Source organism: Oncorhynchus masou, chromosome 10, assembly GCF_036934945.1.
Source record: "Oncorhynchus masou masou isolate Uvic2021 chromosome 10, UVic_Omas_1.1, whole genome shotgun sequence".
NCBI lineage: Eukaryota > Metazoa > Chordata > Actinopteri > Salmoniformes > Salmonidae > Oncorhynchus > Oncorhynchus masou.
In genome coordinates this window covers 28,667,533-28,693,860 of record NC_088221.1, presented here as the reverse complement: position 1 = coordinate 28,693,860, position 26,328 = coordinate 28,667,533, and the positions used below count along the sequence as shown (strand labels likewise).

The 26,328-nt window shown below is 42.3% G+C and overlaps 1 protein-coding gene and 1 long non-coding RNA gene across 2 annotated transcripts; both read right to left on the bottom strand.

Annotated features, from left to right (window-relative positions):
* Positions 1-67: 67 nt before the first annotated feature.
* Positions 68-3,228, bottom strand: LOC135546968 (gap junction beta-2 protein-like). Its single transcript, XM_064975529.1, has 2 exons — positions 3,103-3,228; positions 68-2,287 (listed from the first exon to the last, which is right to left on the bottom strand). The coding sequence occupies exon 2, from the start codon at positions 2,258-2,260 to the stop codon at positions 1,448-1,450; it is 813 nt and encodes a 270-aa protein (XP_064831601.1). The 5' UTR covers positions 2,261-2,287; positions 3,103-3,228; the 3' UTR covers positions 68-1,447.
* A 211-nt stretch (positions 3,229-3,439) lies between these two features.
* Positions 3,440-26,328, bottom strand: LOC135547473 (uncharacterized). The gene is made up of 4 exons (XR_010456718.1): positions 24,901-26,328; positions 22,095-24,859; positions 6,044-6,150; positions 3,440-5,586 (listed from the first exon to the last, which is right to left on the bottom strand). It is a non-coding gene; the product is annotated as an uncharacterized LOC135547473 (long non-coding RNA).

Sequence of the window (26,328 nt, the reverse complement as noted above, 5' to 3'; positions counted from 1 at the left end):
TGACTGAGGTTGATGCACATGCGATCAATCATTGTTATTACAACCGATAGTCCAACAGTGTGAAAGGAATAAGTATCATTTATTTTTACATTTATTAAACAGTCTTAAGACTGGGGGTCAAAGTGCAGATAGCTAATAAAAAAATACAAATCAAACATCCTTCAAATAATATGCAGTTAGGGCATATCTATCAGCTTTCTAACTGCTGAAGTGTGACCATGAGGCTTTCAAAATGTTGCATTTACAGATATCCTTTGGCATTTCCTCTAAACAATCACAATACAAATAGCGCCTCAACTGAATATTGAGAGAAAGTTAGCCTACGGTTGCTTTCCATGACAATGTCCAAATCATGAGCCATCACAAAATGTGTGGGATGCATCTCACTGGTAAAAGTGTCCTTACATCTTCCCAGGTAACAGTCAGATTGTCACTACAGTGATACAAGTTATGGTGTTCCAACTTCTACATGTATGTGTGGACGGAGCTCATTAAGCCATTTTTGCCTGTAGATCAGTCTGCTTACTCACATTGAAAGAGGTACACTGATTAGTTCAGTGGCTAAAATAAGCAGCAAGCTGAAAGACAACACCCCCAGTTAGGCTCTGTAGCCAGGTTTTACCACCAGTCTTGACAACAATAGGCCATGTCTGTCACAGTTGGCATGCTCAGAGGGCCAGTTTCCAGGACCCAGCTTAAGCATACTCTTGGACCAAAAAGCACTTTACAATTAATATTCCTAATTGAGCATGCCTTCTAGTCTAGGCATAGGGTCCAGGAAACCTGCCCAGAATGTTCAACTGAATCAGCCATCTTCCCTGAAACATTGTGCTCAATATACAGCATCAGGTACTATCTGACACTGCTGATAGCAACTCTCTTAAGGCAATGCATCTTAAAATTGCTTTGGTACTTGAGAAATTCCACTCGTCACTGTTAGAATGCAGGCTGATATGTGTACACGGGTGATCCTCAAATAGAACTTGGAGCAAAACTTCACATTTGTGAGTTTCTGCTTTGGAAAAGTCTCCCACAAAAGCTTAACACAATGTTAACCAATTCTGGTTGCTCTTCACAATATAACGTCAAACTCCTGCAAACACATTGTAAACCAGAAGGTGGCACTCTAGACCCATTTTTAACTTCTGTTCAACCTACCACTCCCTGAACAGACATACAGCTCAAACATAAAAGCACCTTAAATTGATATCAAAACAATAATACATTAAATACTAGCACGTTAACTTTTAAAACTCAAAAAGTAGTTTAGGGCACTGAGAGAGAAATATCCTCGACATGAGCAGACTCAGGGTTAGGCCGGTCCTCAGCTGCTATAGGCATCTAGAATACAAGTATGGTCTCATCTCATGGTAACAAAACACTGATAGATTTCTACTTCCTAGTTATGTGTAGTCTCTAATGGAAAAGAACAGGCACTGGGCTGTCCTCACACAGTCTTGTTGCTGGAGGAATCGGTAACAGACGACAGCAGCATCTGATTCTTTTTATTCTGTAGTAGAGACTTGTCCGGGGCCACATGATCAGGGTGAGCATAGGTACGGCTCTTGGAAATCCTGGTGGAGCACCTCATCAGGGCCTTGGCGATGAGGTAGGCCAGCTCGGCCACATTGAGCACCATGCAGATGGCAGAGGAGACCACCATGAAGATGGTGAATATGGTCTTCTCCGTAGGTCGTGAAATGAAGCAGTCCACCTTGTTGGGGCAGGGCCATTGCTCACACTTCACCAGACGAGGCATCTGGAAGCCGTCGTAGACAAAGTAGAGTGCGTACATGAAGCCAGCCTCAAAGATGAGGCGGAAGAACAGGCTGCAGGTGTACGTCCACCACAGAGGCCCAGTGATGGACAGACGCCGCCTCTTTAGAGTCTCCAGGTCCACCTGCCTGGTCTTGTCATCACCACCGCTTCGTGAGGCCGCGATGATGTGCCGCTTGTCCCCACTCTTCCTGTAAGCCACATGCATGGCCACCAGCAGGGCCGGTGTGGACACGAAGATCAGCTGCAGGCACCAGAGACGGATGTGTGACACAGGGAAGAAGTGGTCGTAGCAGACGTTCTTACAGCCAGGCTGCTGGGTGTTGCAGGTGAAGTCAGCCTGCTCATCTCCCCACACGCTCTCTGCAGCCAGTACCAGGATGGTGATACGGAAGATGAAGAGGACAGACAGCCATATCTTCCCCAGGCTGGTGGAGTGTTTGTTCACCCCGCCCAGCTGGGTGTACAGAGCAACCCAACTCATCTCTAAGGCAACTTTGTCTGAGACCACCTGGAGAACACAACAATGGAAAGAAGGATACAAATTAATTTCAGTTCTTAGTGGACATCAAAGGTTTTATTTTCAGAAATCCAAACAGACCCTGGGTAGGAAAACAGTAGACCTACATCACTGTTAAGTGTTTGTTTTAGTTTCTCTCTCCCCCCCAATTTAAAAAAACCTAACCAAAAGATCCAACCCAAAAGTGTTCAACTTAACACTAAGTGGTGTTTCTCTCCAATACATTAAGACAACTACTGTATATAATGTATATCAGTGGTTCACAACCTTTTTTGGTTACTGTACCACCAACTGAATTTGTCTCTGCCCGGAGTTCCCCCTCATGTGCATTTTAGCATTAAACCTATGGTCTCATGAGTCTTCTCAAGTACCCCATTTGAATAGCCCCAGGGGTCCTGGTTGGGAACCACTGATGTACAGTATATAATGTGTGTTTTCAGTCAAGTAATTACCTTCACACAACACTGGCTAGTGGCTATCAAAAGTGAGGCTATATTGAGAGATGGATCAAAATAAATCATGTCATACAAGAAAGTGAATTCCCATTATCTTAGAGAAATCAATTAAATCGCTTTTGTTTTCATTGTAATAGGCCACAAAATGTCAAACTGTCCATAACAATTCAACAATCAATCACATTATATCAAGTTTGGTTTCCTCATCGAATTTCTAACCTTACAATTCTAACCTGTATATAAGGGGGACAACATCTAAATCTCATTCACCATCGGCTCTATCGTTACATAAATCCGAATAAAACCGTTGAATATGCGGCACGAATGATTCACAGATCACAGCTAACTCACCTCCCACTTTCCTGGAAAATCAGCAAACTTCCATCAACTTCAATTTTCGGTTCTCTTTAACGCCGTCTTGTCAAGTAACTCCAAACGTAGAGTAAAGTGTGATTTGTTTGGAAGCAAGTCCAACTGAGAAAGCTGCGTGTGTGAGCTCTGGAGCGATGCACCTGAGTTTTTATAATCTTCTCCTCTTGAGGATCCACCCGCTAGGGGCGAGACCAAGGATAAGAGCGCTCATCAACTCCACTCGCTAATCGGAATACCGGGACATGTTCAGGAGGCCTATGTATTTTTATGACTACCAGAATCTACTATTTGGTTTCGAAGTATTGAAACCAAACCATTATGCTTTCAATTAAAAGTATTTTAATAAACATCCGGAAAAGGTTGTCATCATTTGAAATAGGTTACATGTCATATTAAACAGCATATAAACACTGTAAATAGGTCAGGAGCCAGACAAGTAGCCTGAGAAGGAACTAGGCTATATTATTTCACGGCTATAGTCTACAAAGAAATACAATACATCGTAAAGCATTTGCGAGTGCGACACACTAGGCTGTCGGATATTAAGCCTTAGCATTTAAATAACATTTCGTTGTATTAAATCATTATAGTCTATAAATTGCACATCTAGGCTGTGACTTACTTATAATTAAAATCAAATGAAACGAAAAGGGCCTTATTAGGCTCCATCTACAGTCCCTTTGAATTCATTTTTAGAAACATGAGTTTGGCCTGAGTCACTGCTTTCAGGCTCAGGTGCCTGGAGAGCAAGCCAGCAGCGGGAGAATATGCGCTCAGTGCTTGCAGAGCCACTGGGAACGCTAAACACCCTTGGGACACTCTTGCCAGGCTGGGCAGGGATGAGTGTGTTTTTTTCTGTAGGTAGACCTAAAGGATTTTAGGTAAAATAACCCTATCAAAACGGAAAGCTCCTTGCAAGAGGTAACGTTAATATGCCAGGCATATTGAGCCAAAATTCATTGATGGCCTATTGTATAGATAATAGAAAAAAATTAACCTAACTTTATCTGATTTTAGTTTATAAATACTTTCCTACAATGACACATCTAGCTAGCTACCCATCTCGTTTCATTCTGTTAGCATTTGCACGTAACACGTACACGATAAAGGCTTTCGGGATAACTTTCTTTTCAGATTCCACAACGATTCTTCAGTTCACCGCACTCCCTCTTTTTGTATACCTTTAACTATGCAAGTCAGTTAAGAACACATTCTTATTTACAATGACGGCCTACCAGAAGGCAAAAGGTCTCCTGCAGGGACGGGGGCTGGGATTAAAAATACAAATATAAAACAAAACACCCATCACGACAAGAGATATTTAAGACAACACAGCACTTACTCCTCATCTTTGTAAGTCACCTTGATTTTTCACCTGTGTGTTTTATCAGTTTCTTTATGAAAATATTTTGCATACTAAATGACAGTAGCCAAAGCAAAGGACTATAGCAAGCACACGTCGACTACAAATGCATGCTGGGCCGGCAATGCCCTGAGCTCGTCAAGTGAGCGCTACTGGAGAGAAACTGGAGCGGGCGAGAAGGACCATGCTCCCGCTTTTGGGAAACTCGCTCCACTTTTCGCTCTGTATGATTAAACATTCTGAACGTTTCATTTCACTGAACACACCCTGTGATCACATTAACTTCAAATGTACTGTTGTCAGATCGAGACACTTGAATTCGGTGTTAATTACTGGTCAAGCATACTGTATAAAGTACATAGTCATCACGAGTCACAAGATCACCAGAACAAATGTAGGCATGACGGAAGAGGGGAGATAAATGGGTTGAACATCAAAAAAATATTAACAGAGATCCCAATCATAGCTGTCCAAAATGTGACGTAACACAATATGAAAAACCCTATGATGTATCTTCAATCAATTCATATGTTTGTCTTTAGTTCTTGATAAGGACAATTCAAATGTATTGCAATCCTAGAGAAATTCAACATTTTAATAATAAAAAAATAATAATCATTAAACAAGTTTATCACATTAACAATTCATATTCACAATTCAAGAAACCATTGTGGTATGACCAAACCATTACTTCCTTTGTCTGATCATCAACTTGTTGATTGCATAAAACATGGATATATTTCTGAGAAGGCATGGCAATCAATCCCCAGATTGGTTTATTGTGTGTGTGGGCTCCTACAGTAACATCCCAGATTAGTTGAGCGATTGTGTGTGAGGACTCAGGGCTACAGTATTCATTACCATCCCCAGTGTAGGGACCATTGAGAGATCAGATCATTCTCATCACCATGCTCCTCAGGCTGAGTGAGGGTCAGTGAAGGCCTGAGTGATGGACAGAAGAGTCCCAGACACAAATCCATCTTGTACATCAGTGGTGTTGATAATCCAGTGGTCACTTCTTGAGCTTGGGGAGCTGATGAGGAGCTGATCCCTCATCTCTCTCCTAGCAGACAGGTGCTGCGGGTTAGCTCACACATCTCCTGTAGGGATACATCAGAGGAGGGAGGGAGAAGCTGAGATGAGTAGAGAGTAGTTTTAGCTGCTGGGATTTCTTTCTGCTGTTGGCCTGGTAAAATATTTCCTTGGTTGGATACACTTGGATGCATTAAATTGGTCCAATTTGAAATATTTTCTGCCTATGGTCAGGGTGTTCTCTCACGACAGCCTCCATCTGTGGAGAATAATGTGAGAACAGCCTGATGGCATGTGGTGAGTAACGTCTAATTAACAGAGTAAAGTTCTAGAGGAGGAAATATGTAGAACGCTCGACCTTGAGCTCATTGGACTAAAAAGTCCACATGTAAACATTGCCCTCTTTGAACTAACCCAGTTTTTCACACCTTGAACTTGATTAGTCAAATCTGAAGATATTTTTCCTAGTCCTAGAATCTAGTGGAGTTAGTACAAACAGTTCAACACACAAACACATAAGCCTACTTTGTTGATGCACTTGGCTGCCTCCCCAGAGAATTCGGGAACAGGTCCAAAAGCGATCAGAACACTCCTCATGCCCTCTCTGTAGCACTGGAGATAGCCCTCCAGACCTGGGAGAGTGGACCATACATAGGGGGTTGGCCAGACTTTAAGGCAATGAGAAGATCGTATTTGTTACAGAAGTTCAGAGCAGCAAAATCAGATCTGTATGGTCTCACTATGTCCGAAAATGAACATCTTCCAAGTAGTCATATTCTATAATGATTCTAGTAAGGGTTCTAGAGTTCTAGGGTGTAAGCATTTAAATGAGTAACTTGTTTCTTGGGTGTAAAATGCTATTCCCCATTTTATTACTTCCAAGTTGAACACTGAATGTGTACATGAACATTACAGAGACAGACTAAAGCTAACACTTCAGTGTGATAACTGCCAGCTACATCCAACTAAGCTCTCTCACAGAGTTATGTTTTTGGTGAGAGAGATCTCACCTGACTAGGACATTTTCAGTGATCCTTTCTCTCCTATCTTCTGCTTCAATAGTCTAAACAAAATAAGTACATGGCTCCTTCAGTCTCATGTTTAGCTTATAAAATGACGCTGCTTTCTGGTTTAAGGGCTTTTCTGTGTCCTAACTGGAAAGTATAGTCACTCAGCCAGAGCAAAGCAGAGAGTGGACCAGAGTGTTTTACAATCTGATTGGACTGGTTAGACTAGACGACCGACAGTCACAACAGGAATGGGCTTGAGTAACCTTTGGATGTTCTGAGCAACATGCTGTATGTAACACATGCTACTGGTGTTTTTATTCCATACAATGGGAGATAAGTGTATTTTACTACACTTACACAGGCCGATGTTAATTCATCACTTGAGAAGATGACCATAGACTGGCACAATAGGACTGGTATAAAAAATGATTAAGAAAAAGGAAAACAGGTAAAGTAGAATGTGTGAGTACTGTACAACATGTATTCCTCCCTGGCAATAGTGGTTTTAGATGACTTGTGTGAGGGAGTTCATTAATCTGTGTTGCTCAAAAGACAGCTTTGTTCTGCCAAAGTGCTCTCTCACTCTCTGAGCACGGTGGTACAGCCAGAGCAAGGTTAACCTTTAGTTTTCACACTTCCCTTTCATATTCTACATCTATATGACATCTCTCTCTCAAACACACACACACACACACCCCAACTTCCCCCAATATATGACTATATGGTAAAAGGGGACTGAGACATGTGAAGGCCACAGTTCCCCCTTCTCTTCACAGATGTTCAGGGTCTAGCAGAGCGACCTCTTTGAACTCTAATATCGCGGTCTGGTCATAAGCTCTGCCTCTCACACAACCATAATTGTACATGGTTAAATGTGCCACAATCACACGGGACAAAGAGGACCGTATATAAATATGTATTCTTTGGGGACGGCCTCTCTATGTGTAAGTCAAATGAGGAACTGACCTTCAGGTGCATTAAGGTACATGGTTTCCATGGGACCAATAAAAGTGTAGCACATTCCCAGCCCCTCTGACATTACCAGGTCAATGTCCTTGACTGAGATGACACCATTCTGAAACGGTAGGTAGCAATGAACTCAGATTCAACAAAAAGGACAAAAGTTTTATTTTTGTCCACCCCCCTCACTCAGGGTACTAAAGACATAGACAAGGGGTTATTCACCCTCAACGACACTCTTAATAAGCTTTCTACCTGCCCAACAAACAACCATCAGTCTGTCAGGAGAACTGAGGAAGCAGCAGACGAGACAACCCTTCTCCTTTCATCCCAGCAGAGCACAGCAGCATTAAGGCTACTCCCACCAGATTGGGTTTCCCTAATCATCCCATTCTGTGTCCAAGGATAATGGCAGGGTACAGAGGAGAGGAAAGGCTGTGAGGGCAGTGCCAGGCCTGGGACAGGGCCTGCTGTTCCCCACTCAGATTACTGCTCAACAGATACTTGTTGGCTGACCAGGGGGAAATCAAAGCTCGGACACAGATATGGAGAGTAGAGGGAAAGGGGGACAGTGGCGTCTTTGTTCACTTCCTGCAGGCCAACAACGGGTCCGTTATCTTGGTGTCGCGAGGCGGCGTCCAGGCGGGGAGCAGCCGTGAAAAGGGGCCTTTCCTCTGCTAATCACTGGGAGCTACCGGCTGCGTTCTCAGCCACTCTGCTTTCCGACACTGGCTTGGACTCAAAGGCCACGTTTTTTGTGTGTGTGTGTGTGTGTGTGTGTGTGTGTGTGTGTGTTATTTAACATTAATATCAGTGACACTTCACTTGAACTCTCCTTCATTAGACCTACATACGACCATAACACTCACTGGTCATTGCTGCAACTTGTACAGCAATGACCAGGTAGACCTATGTACTTACAAGGCAACATTGTAATACCATGAATTACTTTATTATTTTTGTGGGGATTCTCGGGGAAGTACCACTAGGTATCAGGTACTGCAGAGTTTAATTATTCTATGTAACCTAAGTGACTAGTATATTTCCATTGATGCCATATATTTTCCTATCAATTAACAATACAGCAGCGTAAAATTCCCTCTTTCAGAGTGCTAACAACAAAATGAGTTGTATCAAAGGAGAGAACATGCAGAATAGACCAGATTTCCAAACTCTGACATCACAGCGAGATTACATTGTCATGCACCGAGGCAAGGCCTGTATAAAGGATGATAGCATGTCAACAGCTGAGTTGATGCTGGTTTTAAGATAAGCAAAATATCATTACATGTCAATTGAGTAGATTCAGTTCGGAAATTGAAAAGACTGAAATATCTGCAGTAATTACATTTAAATTGACCCAGACTGGTAAATAATAAAATACCGTCTGAAATGTTGATTCCATTAGCTGGTTTCCATCCAAATGGCGACAGATTCGCATGTGAATATTCTAGAATCTAAAAAAATATTATGCGCACTTCCCACCAGAAAGGGGGGGGGTGAATGCTCAGCAGTGGAGGCAGCTAAGAGGAGGAAGGCTCACAACAATATCTGAAATGGAGCCAATGAAACGGCACCAAACACATCAAAGATGTTGTTTCCATGTGGTTGACACCACTATGTTGACTCCATTCCAGCCACCACTAAGGTCCGTCCTCTCCTCAATATTCCCCACTGATGCTTGGTATGTGTAGTGCTATGCTGTTACAGTAGAACATGTACCTCCCATAGCCTTCCGGGTGTCTTTGTATGATGTGTGTGGGTAGCATGTATTTTGAGCCAGTACATACAATGTCTGATATTTGTCAATGTGGCTTTTGGTACAGCACCAATGACGAAACCACATAGAACAATCTTATGGCACATACTATGTATAACAAAACCCATTTTCAAATTGACTTATTGCGGGTAAAAAGCTGTGCGTGATGATATAGTGCACATAATTTTATTTTTATCATGCTCGCAGACGCAGTCTAGCCAACAGCTCGCAGACACAGTCTAGCCAACAGCTCGCAGATACAGTCTAGCCAACAGCTCGCAGATACAGTCTAGCCAACAGCTCGCAGATACAGTCTAGCCAACAGCTCGCAGATACAGTCTAGCCAACAGCTCGCAGATACAGTCTAGCCAACAGCTCGCAGATACAGTCTAGCCAACAGTTCGCAGACACAGTCTAGCCAACAGCTCGCAGATACAGTCTAGCCAACAGCTCGCAGATAGTCTAGCCAACAGCTCGCAGATACAGTCTAGCCAACAGCTCGCAGACACAGTCTAGCCAACAGCTCGCAGATACAGTCTAGCCAACAGCTCGCAGATACAGTCTACAGCCAACACAGTCTAGCCAACAGCTCGCAGATACAGTCTAGCCAACAGCTCACAGACACAGAGCCAACAGCTCGCAGATACAGTCTAGCCAACAGCTCGCAGATACAGTCTAGCCAACAGCTCGCAGATACAGTCTAGCCAACAGCTCGCAGACACAGTCTAGCCAACAGCTCGCAGACACAGTCTAGCCAACAGCTCGCAGATACAGTCTAGCCAACAGCTCGCAGACACAGTCTAGCCAACAGCTCGCAGATACAGTCTAGCCAACAGCTCACAGACACAGTCGAGCCAACAGCTCGCAGATACAGTCTAGCCAACAGCTCGCAGATACAGTCTAGCCAACAGCTCGCAGACACAGTCTAGCCAACAGCTCACAGACACAGTCTAGCCAACAGCTCACAGACACAGTCGAGCCAACAGCTCACAGACACAGTCTAGCCAACAGCTCACAGACACAGTCTAGCCAACAGCTCACAGATACAGTCTAGCCAACAGCTCACAGACACAGTCTAGCCAACAGCTCACAGACACAGTCTAGCCAACAGCTCACAGACACAGTCTAGCCAACAGCTCACAGACACAGTCTAGCCAACAGCTCACAGACACAGTCTAGCCAACAGCTCACAGACACAGTCGAGCCAACAGCTCACAGATACAGTCTAGCCAACAGCTCACAGACACAGTCGAGCCAACAGCTGCTATTATATCAATATATATCAATATGATGCCTATTATATCAATATTTGCACATAAAGGTGTTGTTTAGAGCCATTTCATGCATTATTAATTTTACAGACACAAAAAGATCCCATCATGTCCAAATAACATGATTATTTATTAAATTGAACCAAAACTTTCTGTTTCCTGTTTCCACAACTGTCATGATTTTGGCCACCTAATGCATAGTTATAGTGGGTCAGCCGGTTCAGCTGGTTCACCCAGAAGGCAGCCAACCTCAAACAGAAGGATTTACAAATCACTGCCTGGCTCTGTTTCAGTGACTACTGACTACCTAGAGACAACATGAGTAGAGAGCAACAAACCCAAAAGAAATAGAAGAGTAAAATCCTCAGTGACATATTTGACATTCATACAAATATTTGACCCAGATCTGTCTGGTTTTACCTGCACAACAGCCTTACAAGATCTTAAAAAGCTGAAAAACTGATCTCAATCTCTCATGACATATGGTGTCTATAGATGACATGTATCACTCTGTTATTTTCATCAGCTGGCATGATACACGTGACCAACACATCCTACAGTTCCATACTGTGTAGGTAGAGAACCATCCACTTAGTTTAAACTCCATCCAGGTCAAAGCATTTCAATAGTAACAGCAATGTGTCATTTGTCAGTAAAGAACCAAGGGTGCCTTCAGAGGTAATTTGGCTTCAGGGTACACCTTACAGCCAGCCAGGACACTCCCAACACTCCAAGGATCCAAGGAATGTCATAAAGACATGTGTCTGAGTTTCTACAGGTCCGTGTTAAGCTGTAAATATCTGCACAGATGAGATGTATAGGGCGTGGGGAGTACAGCTCGCCAGCTTGTAGTCCTAAAACCTGGAAATGAGTGACCTCTGGTTTGTTCAGCCATCCCTACGGGAAAAATGAATAGGAAAGGAATAGGGTTTTGGAATAAATGCCAAAACTAAGGTCCGAGGTTAACACAGGCTTAAGAGATATATTATTTTGTTCTATGAGATAATAGCAGTCAGTTAACATGACCTTTATGAATTATGAAGCCTTTGTGCTTTTTTTATTACATAAGTTCTTCAAAATTCACAAAAAGTGACGTTAGCTGATGAAGATTATCTCATAGAACAAAACGTATAAGATCTCCTAAGCCTGTGTTTAGCAGACCTTATTTTCTGTGTTTATCCCAAAACCCTACAAAAACGGCATTCATTTCCCCCATAGGCTTTGTCCAACCAATAGCAGAGTTGGTGCTTACAAAAACACACCATTACTATTTCTCTCTATGGATGTAACGTGAAGAGGCTCAGTTCCCTGCGCCGTTTCTCTGAGCTAAAAACAACACAGATGTTCTCAGTAGCATGACCACAGCGCTTTGAGTGAACTGACTGAGCTCACAAGTGCTGTGCCCTTCACTCTGAAGGCTCACTTAACCTGTCTGTGAGAACAAGGTAACTCTCTAAAGACACTACAGTGTTACACGCTAATGCACATCCAGACTTAAGAGCTAATCGACTGGGTCGGAATGTTCTGAGTGTCTCTGTGCATTCCACTGGGTTGTCATCTCTGTTGTATGAAGACAATGGAAGTAGAATAATTATTCTCTTGGGTAGAGGTTCATTGACTAAATGGTTTGTGAAATCAATGCTAATTGACATTGCCAAATAAGTGGAAGACAGTGACATGACAAAAGCCCCACTGAGGCGTTATTCTTTTATGCTTGAGAGGTTTCATGTCCAGTACTAGGCCAGATAAAGAGCCACAAAAGCAAAGCCGTCGTGACTGTGCACATTATCTGAGACTTCAGCACTTCTTACCATGTACAGTACCAGTCAAAGGTTTTGACACACCTACTCATTCAAGGGTTTTTCTTTATTTTTACTATTTTCTACATTGGAGAATAATAGTGAATACATCAAAACTATGAAATAACACATATGGAATCATGTCGTAACCAAAAAAAGTGTTCTCAAATATATATTTATACTTGAGATTCTTTAATGTAGCCACCCTTTGCTTTGATGACAGCTTTGCACACTCTTGGCATTCTCTCAACCAGCTTAATGTGGTAGTCACTTGGAATGCATTTCAATTAACAGGTGTGCCTTGTTCAAAGTTAATATGAGGATTTTCTTTATTTCTTAATGCGTTTGAGCCAAATCAGTTTTATTGTGACAAGGTAGGGGTGGTATACAGAAGATAGCCTTATTTGGTGAAAGACCAAATCAAATCAAACTTGATTTGTCACATGCGCCGAATACAACAAGTGTAGACCTTACCGTGAAATGCTTACTTACAAGCCATTAACCAACAGTGCAGTTCAAGAAGAGTTAAGAAAATATTTACCAAATAAACTAAAGTGAAAAAACAATAAAAAAGTAACACAATAACATAACAATAACAAGGCTATATACAGGGGGTACCGAGTCAGTGTGCGGGGGTACAGGTTAGAGGTCATTTGTACATGTACAATGCCTTGCAAAAGTATTCATCCCCCTTGGCGTTTTTCCTATTTTGGTGCATTACAACTTGTAATTTAAATGGATTTGGATTTCATGTAATGGACAAATTGGTGAAGTGAAATTAAAAATATAAAACTTTGCTATAACCCCCTTTGCTATAAAGTCCCTAAATAAGATCTGGTGCAACAAATTACCTTCAGAAGTCACATAATTAGTTAAATAAAGTCCACCTGTGTGCAATCTAAGTGTCACATGATCTCAGTATATACGTACACCTGTTCTGAAAGGCCCCAGAGTCTGTAGCACCACAAATCAAGGGGAACCACAAAGCAAGCAGCACCATGAAGACCAATGAGCTCTCCAAACAGGTCAAGTAAAAAGTTGTGGAGAAGTACAGATCAGGGTTGGGCTATAAAAAAATATCAAAATCTTTGACCATCCCACAGAGCACCATTAAATCCAGTATGATTTTTTTTTAAAGAATATGGCACCACAACAAACCTGCCAAGAGAGAGCAGCCCACCAGAACTCACGGACCAGGCAAGGAGGGCATTAATAAGAGAGGCAACAGAGACCAAATATAACCCTGAAGGAGCTGCAAAGCTCCACAGTGGAGATCGGTATATCTGTCCATAGGACCACTTTAAGCCGTACACTCCACAGAGCTGGGCTTTACGGAAGAGTGGCCAGAAGAAAGCAATTGCTTAAAGAAAAAAATAAGCAAACACGTTTGGTGTTCGCCAAGAGGCATGTGGGAGACTCCCCAAACATATGGATGGTACTCTGGTCAGATGAGACTAAGATGTAGCCTTTTGGCCATCAAGGAAAACTCTGTCTGGCTCAAACCCAACACCTCTCATCAACCCGAGAACAACTTTCAAAGCACTTCATGGCTACCGAAGTAAGTGCTACTTGTATAATCATTTTAGGCAGGTTACCCTCGCTTCCTTGAGCACAGAGACTTATTGTGGTCTGCTTGAAACATGTAGGTATTACTGACCCAGTCAGGAAGAGGTTGCAAATGTCAGGGAAGACATTAAGTCCCGGTAATCGATTTGTTACCGCGGCTTTGTGAATGTTGACCTGTTTAAAAGGTCTTGCTCACAATGGCTACCGAGATCGTTATCACACAGTCATCCAGAACAGCTGGTGCTCTTGTGCATGATTCAGTGTTGCTTGCCTCGAATCATGCATAAAAGGCATTTAGCTCGTCTGGTAGGCTCGCGTCACTGGGCAGCTCGCATCTGGGGTTCCCTTTGTAGTCCGTAATAGTTTTCAAGCGCTGCCACATCCGACGAGCGTCAGAGCCAGTGTAGTAGGTTTCAATCTTAATCCTGTATTGATGCTTTGCTTGTTGGATGGTTCATCTGAGGGAATAGCGGGATTTCTTATAGGCGTCCCGCTCCTTGAAAGCGGCAGTTCTAGCCTTTAGCTTGATGTGGATGTTGCCTGTAATCCATGGCTTCTGGTTGGGAGATGTACATACGATCACTGTGGGGATGGTGTTGTCGATGCATTTATCGATGAAGCCGATGACTGAGGTGGTATACTCCTCAATGCCATTGGATGAATCCCGGAACATATTCCAGTCTGTGCTAGCAAAACAGCCCTCCAACGTAGCATCCGCCCCCCGTCTGACCACTTCCATATTGAGCAAGTTACTGGTACTTCCTGCTTTAGTTTTTGCTTATAAGTAGGAATCATATCATATCCACTCATATGTCAAATCGAGGGTGGGGGAGAGCTTTGTATGCATATCTGTGTGTGGAGTAAAGGTGGTATAGAGTTTTTTCCCCCTCTGGTTGCACATGTGACATGCTGGTAAAAATGTGGTAAAACTGATATGTTTGCCTGCATTAAAGTCCCCAGCCACTAGAATCGGCGCTTCTGGGTGAGCATTTTCTTGTTTGCTTATGGCCTTATAGAGTTGGTTGAGTGCGCTCTTAGTGCCAGCATCGGTCTATAGTGGTAAATAGACGGCTACGAATAATATAGATGAGATCTCTCTTGGTAGATAGTGTGGTCTACAGCTTATCATAAGGTACTCTACCTCAGCGAGCAATACCGCGAGACCTCTTTAAATATTAGACATCGCACACCTGCTGCTAATGACAAAAAGACACACACCTCCACTCCTCGTCTTAACACACGTAGCTTCTCTGTTCTGCCGGTGTATTGAAAATCCCTCCAGCTCTATATTGTCCGTGTCGTTGTTCAGCCACAACTCTGTGAAACATTGGATATTACAGTTCTTAATGTCCCATTGGTAGGATAATCGTAAGTCATCCATTTTATTTTCCAATAACTGCATAACTTCTTCCACCAAGTAAAATTAATGTCAACAGAAGTTTAGTCACTCACCTACGGATTCTTATAAGGCACCTTGATCTGCGTCCTCTTTTTCTCTGTCTTTTCTTCACGCAAATAACGTGGATCCGGGCCTGTTCACAGGAGAGCATTATATCATCCTTGTCGGACTCTTTAAAGGAAAAAGCTTCTTCCAGTCCGTGGTGAGTAATCCCATTTCTGATTTTCGGCCATGAGAGACGGTAGCAGCAACATGATGTACAAAATATGTTAAAAAAATAAGTTACAAACAACGGGAAAAAAATGAACAAAATAGCACAATTGATTACGGCCATGTAAAACGTCAGCCATCCTCTTCGGCAAAATTTTCCATCAAGTCCATATTATGGCAAGAACAGCTCAAATAAGCAAAGAGAAACAACAGTCAATTATACTTTGAAGACATGAAGGTCAGTCAATGCGGAAAATTTAAAGAACGTTGAAAGTTTCTTCAAGTGCAGATGCAAAAACCATCAAGCGCTATGATGAAACTGGCTCTCATGGAGGACCGCCACAGAAAAGGAAGACCCAGAGTTACCTCTGCTACAGAGGATAAGTTCATTAGAGTTACCATCCTTAGAAATTGCAGCCCAAATAAATGCATCAGAGTGACACACACATCTCAACACCAACTGTTCAGAGGAGGACACAAATTGCTGCAAAGAAACAACTACTAATGACACCAATAAGAAGAAGAGAGTCGCTTGGGCCAAGAAACACGAGCAATCGACATTAGACTGATGGAAATCTGTCCTTTGGTCTGATGAGATCAAATTTGAGATTTTTGTTTCCAACCGCAGTGTCTTTGTGGGACGCAGAGTAGGTGAACGGATGATTTCTGCATGTGTGGTTCCCACCGTGAAGCATGGAGGAGGTGGTGTGATGGTGCTTTGCTGTTGACACTGTCACTGATTTATTTAGAATTCAAAGCACACTTAACCAGAAAGGCTACCACAGCATTCTGCATGCCATCTCATCTGTTTATTTTGCGCTTATTGGGACTATCATTTGTTTCTCAACAGGACAATGACCCAACACACCTCCAGGCTGTCTAAGGGCTAATTGACCAATAATTACTATAATTTTTTTTCACCTTTATTTAACCAAGTAAACTAGTTGAGAACAAGTTCTCATTTACAACCGCGACCTGGCCAAGATAAAGCAAAGCAGTGCAACACAAACAACAACACAGAGCTACACATGGACTAAACAAGCGTACAGTTAATAACACAAAAGAAAAAAAGAAAGTCTATACACAGTGCGTCAAAATGGCGTGAGGAGGTAAGGCAATAAATAGGCCATAGTAGGGAACTAATTACAATTGAGCAAACTAACACTGGAGTGATATATGAGCAGATGGTGATGTGCAAGTAGAAATACTGGTGTGCAAAAGAGCAGAAATGTAAAAAACAATATGGGGATGAGGTAGGTAGATTGGGTGGGCTATTTACAGATGGTATATGTACAGCTGCAGCGATCGGTTAGCTGCTCAGATAGCTGATGTTTAAAATTAGTGGGGGAAATGTAAATCTCCAGCTTCAGTGATTTTTGCTATTTGTTCCAGTCATTGGCAGCAGAGAACTGGAAGGAAAGGCAGCCAAAATAGGTGTTGGGTTTGGGGATGACCAGTGAGATATACCTGCTGGAGTTCGTGCTACCGGTGGGTGTTGCTATCGTGACCAGTGAGCTGAGATAAGGCGGAGCTTTAGCAAAGACTTATAGATGACCTGGAGCCAGTGGGTCTGGCGACAAAAATGTAGCGAGGGCCAGCTGACAAAAGCATACAGGTCGCAGTGGTGGGTGGTATAAGGGGCTTTGATGACAAAACGGATGTCACTGTGATAGACTGAATCCAGTTTTCTGAGTAGAGTGTTGGAGGCTATTTTGTAAATGACATTGCCGAAGTCGAGGATCGGTAGGATAGTCAGTTTTACAAGGGTATGTTTGGCGGCGTGAGTGAAGGAGGCTTTGTTACGAAATAGGAAGCCAATTCTAGATTTAATTTTGGATCGGAGTCGTTTAATATGAGTCTGGAAGGAGAGTTTACAGTCTAACCAGACACCTAGGTATTTGTAGTTGTCCACATATTCTAAGTCAGAATCGTCCAGAGTAGTGATGTTAGTCGGGCAGGCAGGTGCAGGCAGCGAACGGTTGAAAAGCATGCATTTGGTTTTACTAGCGTTTAAGAGCAGTTGGAGGCCACGGAAGGAGTGTTGTATGGCATTGAAGCTCATTTTGAGGTTAGTTAACACAGTGTCCAAAGAACGTCCAGATGTATACAGAATGGTGTCGTCTGCGTAGAGGTGGATCAGGGAATCACCCACAGCAAGAGCGACATCGTTGATATATACAGAGAAAAGAGTCGGCCTGAGAACTGAACCCTGTGGTACCCCCATAGAGACTTGCAGAATATCTGTTATCTGGATTTGGGTGAAGGAGAAGCTGGGGAGACTTGGTCAAGTAGCTGCGGGGGGTGCGGAGCTGTTGGCCAGGGTTGGGGTAGCCAGGAGGAAAGCATGGCCAGCCGTAGAGTAATGCTTATTGAAATTCTCAATTATCGTGGATTTATCGGTGGTGACAGTGTTACCTAGCCTCAGTGCAGTGGGCAGGAGTGGGGAGGTACTCTTGTTCTCCATGGACTTTACAGTGTCCCAAAACTTTTTAGAGTTACAGGATGCAAATTTCTGTTTGAAAAAGCTAGCCTTTGCTTTCCTAACTGACTGTGTGTATTGGTTCCTGACTTCCCAATTAGAGTGATGAGTGCTGCACCAGATGGCCTCCACAATTACCCGACTTCAACCCAATTGAGATGGTTTGGGATGAGTTGGACCGCAGAGTAAAGGAAAAGCAGCCAACAAGTGCTCAGCATGTGGGAACTCCTTCAAGACTGTTGGAAAAGCATTCCAGGTAAAGCTGGTTGAGAGAATGCCAAGAGTGTGCAAAGCTGTCATCAAGTCAAAGGGTGGCTACTTTGAAGATTATTAAATATTAAATATATTTTGATTTGTTTAACACTTTTTTGGTTACTACATGATTCCATATATGTTATTTCATAGTTTTGATGTATTCACTATTATTCTACAATGTAGAAAATAGTAAAAATAAAGAAAACCCCTTGAATTATTAAGTGTGTCAAAACATTTGTCTGGTACTGTAATTCTGATCTTGGTTTTCTTGTTTAAATGAAGTGGGAACATCAACAATAATTAGTGCTTTCTCTGGGAAACTCCTTGCAAAAATAGCTTTCTTTCTTCTGATATGGATGACCATGATAGGGAAGTGTCCGTGTCACTTCATGGAAAATCTTTATAGTCACTTTTCACATCATACATCATACAGGGTTCACAACAATAAATACTTCACATTCCAAATCAAATTCATTTATGAAGCTCTTTTCACATCAGCAGATGTCACAAAGTGCTTATACAGAATCCAGCCTAAAACCCCAAAGAGCAAGCAACTCAAAAGGTAGAAGCACGGTGGCTAGGAAAAACTCCCTAGAAAGGCAGAAACCCGGAGTGGACCCAGGTGCTGAGGGGTGGCCAATCCTCTTCTCTGGGAGCTATTTTTTTTCTTCTTTTACCATTATTTCACTAGGCAAGTCAGTTAAGAACAAATTCCTATTTACAATGATGGCCTACCCTGGCAAAACCCTAACCCGGACGTCGCTGAGCCAATTGTGCACCGCCCTATGGGACTCCCAATCATGGCCGGTTGTGATACAGCCTGGAATCGAACCAGGGTATGTAGTGACATCTCTAGCACTAGATGCAGTGCCTTAGACCGCTGCGCTACTCGGGAGCCCAATGGCAATGGTCTATTTGCATATAGGCCTACCGCAGTTCTGATTGGTTATGCCACACTGGTCTGTTGTAGAGTACGGGCAGAGTCATGCATTTCAATGCAATAGAATCCTACTCCAATGCGTGGTTGTGTATGAGGAGTTTCACTCGTCCAGCACTCTCACACCGTCAATGCAAATGCAATTGAAAATCAAATCAAACACTTCATGAGAGCCCCGGCATTCAGAGTTTGAGCGGAATAAGATCACCTATTCAGCAGCAAAAGCCAGCTCCTCATAGTTTATTGACGGATTGAATAAGTGTTCCTGTTGTGCATTTCTATATGCTATGCTATGCAATTGCGTTACAAAAAGGCGTTTTGATGGCCTCTATTAAAAAGAGGAGGATCCCATCAGCTTTCTATAGGCAAAGCATACTATATTAATTTCTCAAATGTCCATATATAAAGCACATTACTTCGCTTTACAACTGGAGTAGCCTACCTGGCTGAACCGCAGGAAAAGCGTCTTCCACTTGCTATTCAAGTGCATTCGGATGACATACCAGGCTGTATCACCGCCTGGTACGGCAACTGCTCCGCCCACAACCGCCCACTAGGCTCTCCAGAGGGTAGTGAGGTCTGCACAACGCATCACCGGGGGCAAACTACCTGCCCTCCAAGACACCTACACCACCCGATGTCACAGGAAGGCCAAAAAGATCATCACGAACAACAACCACCCGAGCCACTGCCTGTTCACCCTACTATCATCCAGAAGGCGAGGTCAGTACAGGTGCATCAAAGCTGGGACCGAGAGACTGAAAAGCAGCTTCTATCTCAAGGTCATCAGACTGTTAAACAGCCATCACTAACATTGAGGGGCTGCTGCCAACATACTGACTCAACTCTAGCCACTTTAATAATGGAAGAATTGATGTAATAAATGTATCACTAGCCACTTTAAACAATGCCACTTTATATAATGTTTACATACCCTACATTATTCATCTCATATGTATGTACTGTACTCTATACCATCTACTGCATCTTGCCTATGCCGTTCTGTACCAACACTCATTCATGTATTTTTATGTACATATCCTTATTCATTCCTTTAGACTTGTGTGTATAAGGTAAGTTGTTGTGAAATTGCTAGGTTAGATTACTTGTTAGATATTACTGCATGGTCAGAACGAGAAGCACAAGCATTCTGCTACACTCACATTAACATCTGCTAACCATGTGACAAATAAAATTTGATTTGGAACCTGCTCATGTTCCGATAGACGGTTGATAATGGGCCATTCTAATTCAAAACTAATTTCAACATATTGTTTAGTATATATAAAGACAAAATCAAATTCAGAATAGTCTGAATGTCTAGCCCATAGGCCTATATATTTTTGCTAAGGTTTGTATCACAACTAAAGTGGCCAAAATAACTCCAAATGTAGCTTACAGGCCCAAGTCCCCTGGAACATGGATGGAGAGCCCATAGCCTACAGAGCCTACTGAACATGGATGGAGAGCCCATAGCCTACAGAGCCTACTGAAACGTGTTCTTATAAGCCCAGTCATTGCGTAATCGCCTGTGAAAACAGAGTTTTGACTGGACACTTTTTAATAGCGGATCCCAGCCTTCTCGTGCTGCTACATTTATTGCTCAATTTCTAAAAACGACAAACGTTGTAGCCTACCTCGCATATTAAAAAAGTAGCTGCACGTAACGTGGATGACTTTCTTTTTTTTGTGAACCATTCCAAATAAAAAATAATTACACACATATAGTAAACTATATGTAAAGACCAGATTAAATTGAGAAAAGAGCGCTTCCCTTTCATGTAACTTTTTTCAAATAATAATTTGTTGCATCATGCAGCCTTAGAATCCAATAGAAATCAAAACATATAGCCTAACGTTTGTATCACAACTAAAGTTGCACAAATAACTCTAAATTAAGCATATAAAAGGACCTCAGAATAGCAACACAGGAGTGCCACTCGACACTGCATATAGCTCCCTCGGAAATCATTTGGGGAAAAATATATTTTATATTTTATTCAGCTATGTTAAATTGTATTGTTCTTACTATAAGATAAGATAAAATGCCACGGGAATTATAAGCATATCTTGCCTGCTAAATGAACTAGTGTTGCCCACAGCCATATGACATAGCCAGATCAGGGCCTACCGAACATAAGGCCTAAAATATATAATGGATTCATTGTGACAATGTTGGCTATTTGAAATGGATTTAGACTTTTTTTATATATATAAATGTTCCAAAGGTTCACATCAGTGGCTTGTAGACTATGTGTTTAGGTTAATTAACGGTCAATTACCGTGAGACCGGCAGTTATCTGCATGACATTCACCGTCTGACAAAATGTCATGACAGCCACAGCCCTATACACACACACCCAGGGTATGTTCTTCTCTGTTGGACCACATTACTCTGTGATCCATAAGCAGGGCTTAGCTCACAGATCTCCCTCTGTGAAGGCCTCTATGAAAGGAGTGGTACTGAGGTAAAGCCATGGGGGGATTAAACATTCACCACACACACATACACACTCCTTCCCAGGTAAAGGTAAACTCGTCTCTCTGGCCACAGAACGACTGTGTCTGTATGTGTGTGTGTTTAAGCCTCAAGGCAATGATAAGGGTGGAATTTCAGTGGTTAGCTAGTTGTTAGGAGACTAATAGAAGAGAGGGTAAAGTCCATAAGGTTCTCTAATACTTCTTTAACACTGGACAAGGAGTGGACTGCAATAAAATGTAGTGTTGCAACCTAGAGATTAGAACCTGAAGGTTACAATTGTTACTGTTGGAATGGATGGGTCATTCCCTTGTGCAAACACCAAAAGTACTGGCCTTGGACAGGGAGCGAGCATCCTGTTCCCTATGCTGTGCAGTGCTCTGGCCAAAAGGAATGGTATTAGGGCGCCATATTGGACACAGCCTTGGTGTTTGGGATAGTGCTGTACTGACCGGTTGAGACATGATGCATCGCTTCCGGTTCTGGAGCCGGGAGAAGACGTTGCTGGGCAACAGGCCGGAGGTGGAGCTACTGAGGATCACGCCCTCTCCCACATGACTCTCCACCACCTGAAAGACAATCTGCTTGTCCTCAATCTCCTCAAACACACTCATGTACACACAGAAACACACACACACATGTTTGTTTAGCAGAGACAATGTGACAGTGAAGTTAACACATTTTCCCATTGCAGTGGCAACAGATCTTCAGTGCAACATTATAAACAAATATTAGGACATACAGAAATACAAAGTAAAGGCCGATGAGAACAAAAATGGTGTACTTTCAAAATATTCATTTTTTTGCTGGAAAAATGGTTCTTCTTCACACAAAAAACAGCTTTCCGAGCTACTTGCATATGGCTGTGTCGTAAACTAAGTTATGGCACATGATCTGAGATTCCAGACACAACGTGTCACATATACTGAACATAAATATAAATGCAACAAGATTTTACTGAGTTACAGTTCATATAAAGAAATCAGTCCATTTAAATAAATTCATTAGGCCCTAATCTATGGCTTTCTCATGACTCAGAATACAGATATGCATTGGTTGGTCACAGATACCTTTCAAAAATAATTATGGGCGTGGATCAGAAAATCAGTCAGTATCTGGTGTGACACCATTTGCCTCATGCAACGCGACACATCTCCTTCACATAGAGTTGATCAGGCTGTAGACTGTGGAATGTTGTCTCACCCCTCTTCAATGGCTGTGTGAAGAGGAACATGCTGTCGTACATGTCGATCCAGAGCATCTCCAACATGCACAATGGGTGACATGTCTGTTGAGTATGCAGGCCATGGAACTGGGACAATTTTACCATCCAGGAATTGTGTACAGATCCTTGTGACATGTGGCCGTGCATTATCATGCTGAAACATGCGGTGATTAAGATGGATGAATGGCACGACAATGGGCCTCAGGATCTCGTCACGGTATCACTGTGCATTCAAATTGCCATCAATAAAATGCAGTTGTGTTCGTTGTCCGTAGTTTATGCCTGCCCATACCATAATCCCACCACGGGAGCGCACTGTTCACAACATTGGCATAAGCATAAACTCACCCACACAATGCCTTACATGTGGTCTGCGGTTGTGAGGCTGGTTATGGTAGAGAAACTAACATGACATTCTTTAGCAACAGCTCTGCCGGACATTCCAGCAGTCAGCATGCCTATTGCACGCTCCCTCAAAACATCTGGGCATTGTGTTGTGTGACAAAACTGCACATTTTAGAGTGGCCTTTTATTGTTCCCAGCACAAGCATTTAATCAGCTTGCCACACATGTCAGGTGGATCGATGATCTTGGCAAAGGAGAAATGGTCACTAACAGAGATGTAAACAAATTTGTTCACAAATTTTGAGAGAAATACACTTTTTGTCCGCATGGAAAATTTCTGGGACTTTTATTTCAGCTCATGAAACCAACACTTTACATTTAGTTGCGTTTATATTTTTGTTCAGTGTAGTTCTACGACGTGATATTCCTATAAGACACCCTATTTCTTAAAGTAACTGCACAGTGTTCCAAATGTTTATGAAATATGGCCTATAATTACTTACAATGAGTGAAATAGTTTTCCTTGACATTTTTTAAATTAAGTTTGTTAAAAAGCTGATTTTCTGTGTTGGAATGGTGTGGGCGTACTCCAACAACAGAATGGTCATAAAAAATATTCACGCAAGTAGACCGCATATTGGCCAGCTCATCCTCCTCTAGACCGCTGATTGGCTAGCTCATCCTCTTCAGGGAGATGACATCATGTTCTATGAGGAAATAGCAAGCATTCTTGAAACGGTCTGAGATACAAATGTTTTTTTTTTCTCCTATTTATGCTTTGGCCACAAATACAGGTATAGGGTGAGTCAACAACATTATTTCAATACAGGTTGACAGAATATTAACTTTTAAAAGTGACATTTTGACTGGGCAGTTACTTTAAGACTGAAAAGGAATATTGGGGCATGATCATGTTTTTACTCCATATATATATATAACCTCCCAGTAATCTATTGGCTAAAAAAACACCAACGTCTTGGCATCACCAATGCCTTCTTCTGGGTGCGACTGTCTTTGTTTTCATAGCTTACGGTTTATACCCCTTTAGGCAGCACCTCGACAACGAAATACTTTTCTCTGGGTATGTGCCAGCTCATGCTTTTTATTAGACTGAAAATGTCACATCTACAATGACTCCAGAATGGTGGTTTACAAAATATATTTCCCAGCTATCCTCATGATCCCCAGTCACAAGAGGGTTATGTACACTGCTGACATTAGTGTTTCAATACAAATACAAACCACATTGAAAAAAACATGACATGATTCGATGTGGTCATCGCTTCTTAATTAATTAATACAGAACACTGCTTGTGCTTAGTCCTGTTATGTATCGCTCATCACAATCATATGCACAGACAAATGTCTTGAAGACCACTATGCTCTCTCCCTCACAATGCTTTTTCACCTTCTAACTAAACTAACCAGCTTGGATATACTACACAATGGCTGCAGGGCATCTTAACACCTCCATGTATTTCTCTCTAAGCCCTGATGGCTCTCTTGTGGGCAGGTAAGGTAAGGTGTGTTGGCCAGTCACCCTTGCAATGGTTACTCTGTCTTTATTAATAAAATAATAACTCCATGACAAAGTCGCACGTCACCAGATTAAACTAGCAGCAGCAAATGGCTGGGTCAGTGGCATACCTGTCTGCTAAATGACTTAAATGTAAATGTAAATGTAATACCTGACACATTCTCAAATAAAATGGTATGTCCCTCACATAAAGAGAGAGACAAAAATAAACAATTACCCACTGAGGTGAGACACATTTTGCCTAAAATATTTCACTCATATTATTATAAGTCTTAAGCGGGAAAATGATTATAAAGCCTATTCATCAAAAATAAGATTAGAATCAAAGTAGGAGTGAACTGCTGATGTCAGTGAGGAAATGTATCTGAACCAGGAAAGTGTGGTCTCAGGTGGGGACAGGAGATACTCTGTCACAACAGAATTTCACAACAGAATTTCTCTGTAACTCTCTAAAACACCCTCTATTGTTCTCCTCCACAATGTGACATGATGGTACTTCCTGAAAGTTTTAATCGATACACTGTAATGATTAAGCCTATGTGAAATACCATGTATCGATCTCCCCCGTGACCCCTGTCTATTTTTGGCTTGAAGACCACACTTCCTGGTTAGCATGGTGTACTTGTGAGCATGTGCAAAGCGTGACTAAGACCAGTTAAAATAATTAATTCAATGGTCATGTGGACTCTCCCATAGCCATATCCCCCTATACCTTCCATAACAGGAAATGTCTCAAAGCCAACCCTTCTAAGGAAGGGATGGGAAAACTGAATCTTTACAGTCTCCTGGCTTTTGTTCTAGATTATTGAGATCAGAGTATGTGAGCGGATCGGAGCAAGGAGTGGAGCGTGCCCAATTTTACTGGAGCAAGTTTCCCAAGGGCTGGAACGTTGGCATTCTCGCCCACTCAATTTCGCTCCAGTAGCGCTCACTTCACAAGCTCAGTGTATGCCAGGCACAGCAGAAAGGAACGAGATGGGTAGCTAGCTAAGTTGGTCATTGTTTAAAGTGAAAATCAGATCTCTTAAAAGTTTAGTTAATTTTCGTTCTATACAATAGGCCATCGTTGATTTTGGCTCAATATGCCTGGCATATTACCTCTTTCAAAGATATTTCCATTTTGATAGCGTTATTTTATCTAAAATCCTTTAGGTCTACCTACAGAAAAAAACACACACTCATCCCTGCCCAGCATGGCAAGAGTGTCCCAAGGGTGTTTAGCGTTCCCAGTGGCTCTGCAAGCACTGAGCGCATATTCTCCCGCTGCTGGCTTGCTCTCCAGGCACCTGAGCCTGAAAGCAGTGACTCAGGCCAAACTCATGTTTCTAAAAATGAATTCAAAGGGACTGTAGATGGAGCCTAATAAGTTATTTTTTTGTTTAATTTGAATGTAATTCTTAGTAAGTCACAGACAATATATGTGAATTTGGAGCAGCAGTTTTTTTCACCACTCAATGAGCGGGATTTCCGACCGCTCAACTCCGCTCACATTCTCTGATTGAGATGCATCCTAGCGAAGTGTTATTGCTATTTCAGCATGAAATGGCATTTTCCTCAAAGATGATACTCATACCAGTCA

Excerpts from the sequence above, each read along its gene's own strand:
- LOC135546968 (XM_064975529.1), bottom strand. The coding sequence starts at position 2,260 with ATGAGTTGGGTTGCTCTGTACACCCAGCTGGGCGGGGTGAACAAACAC.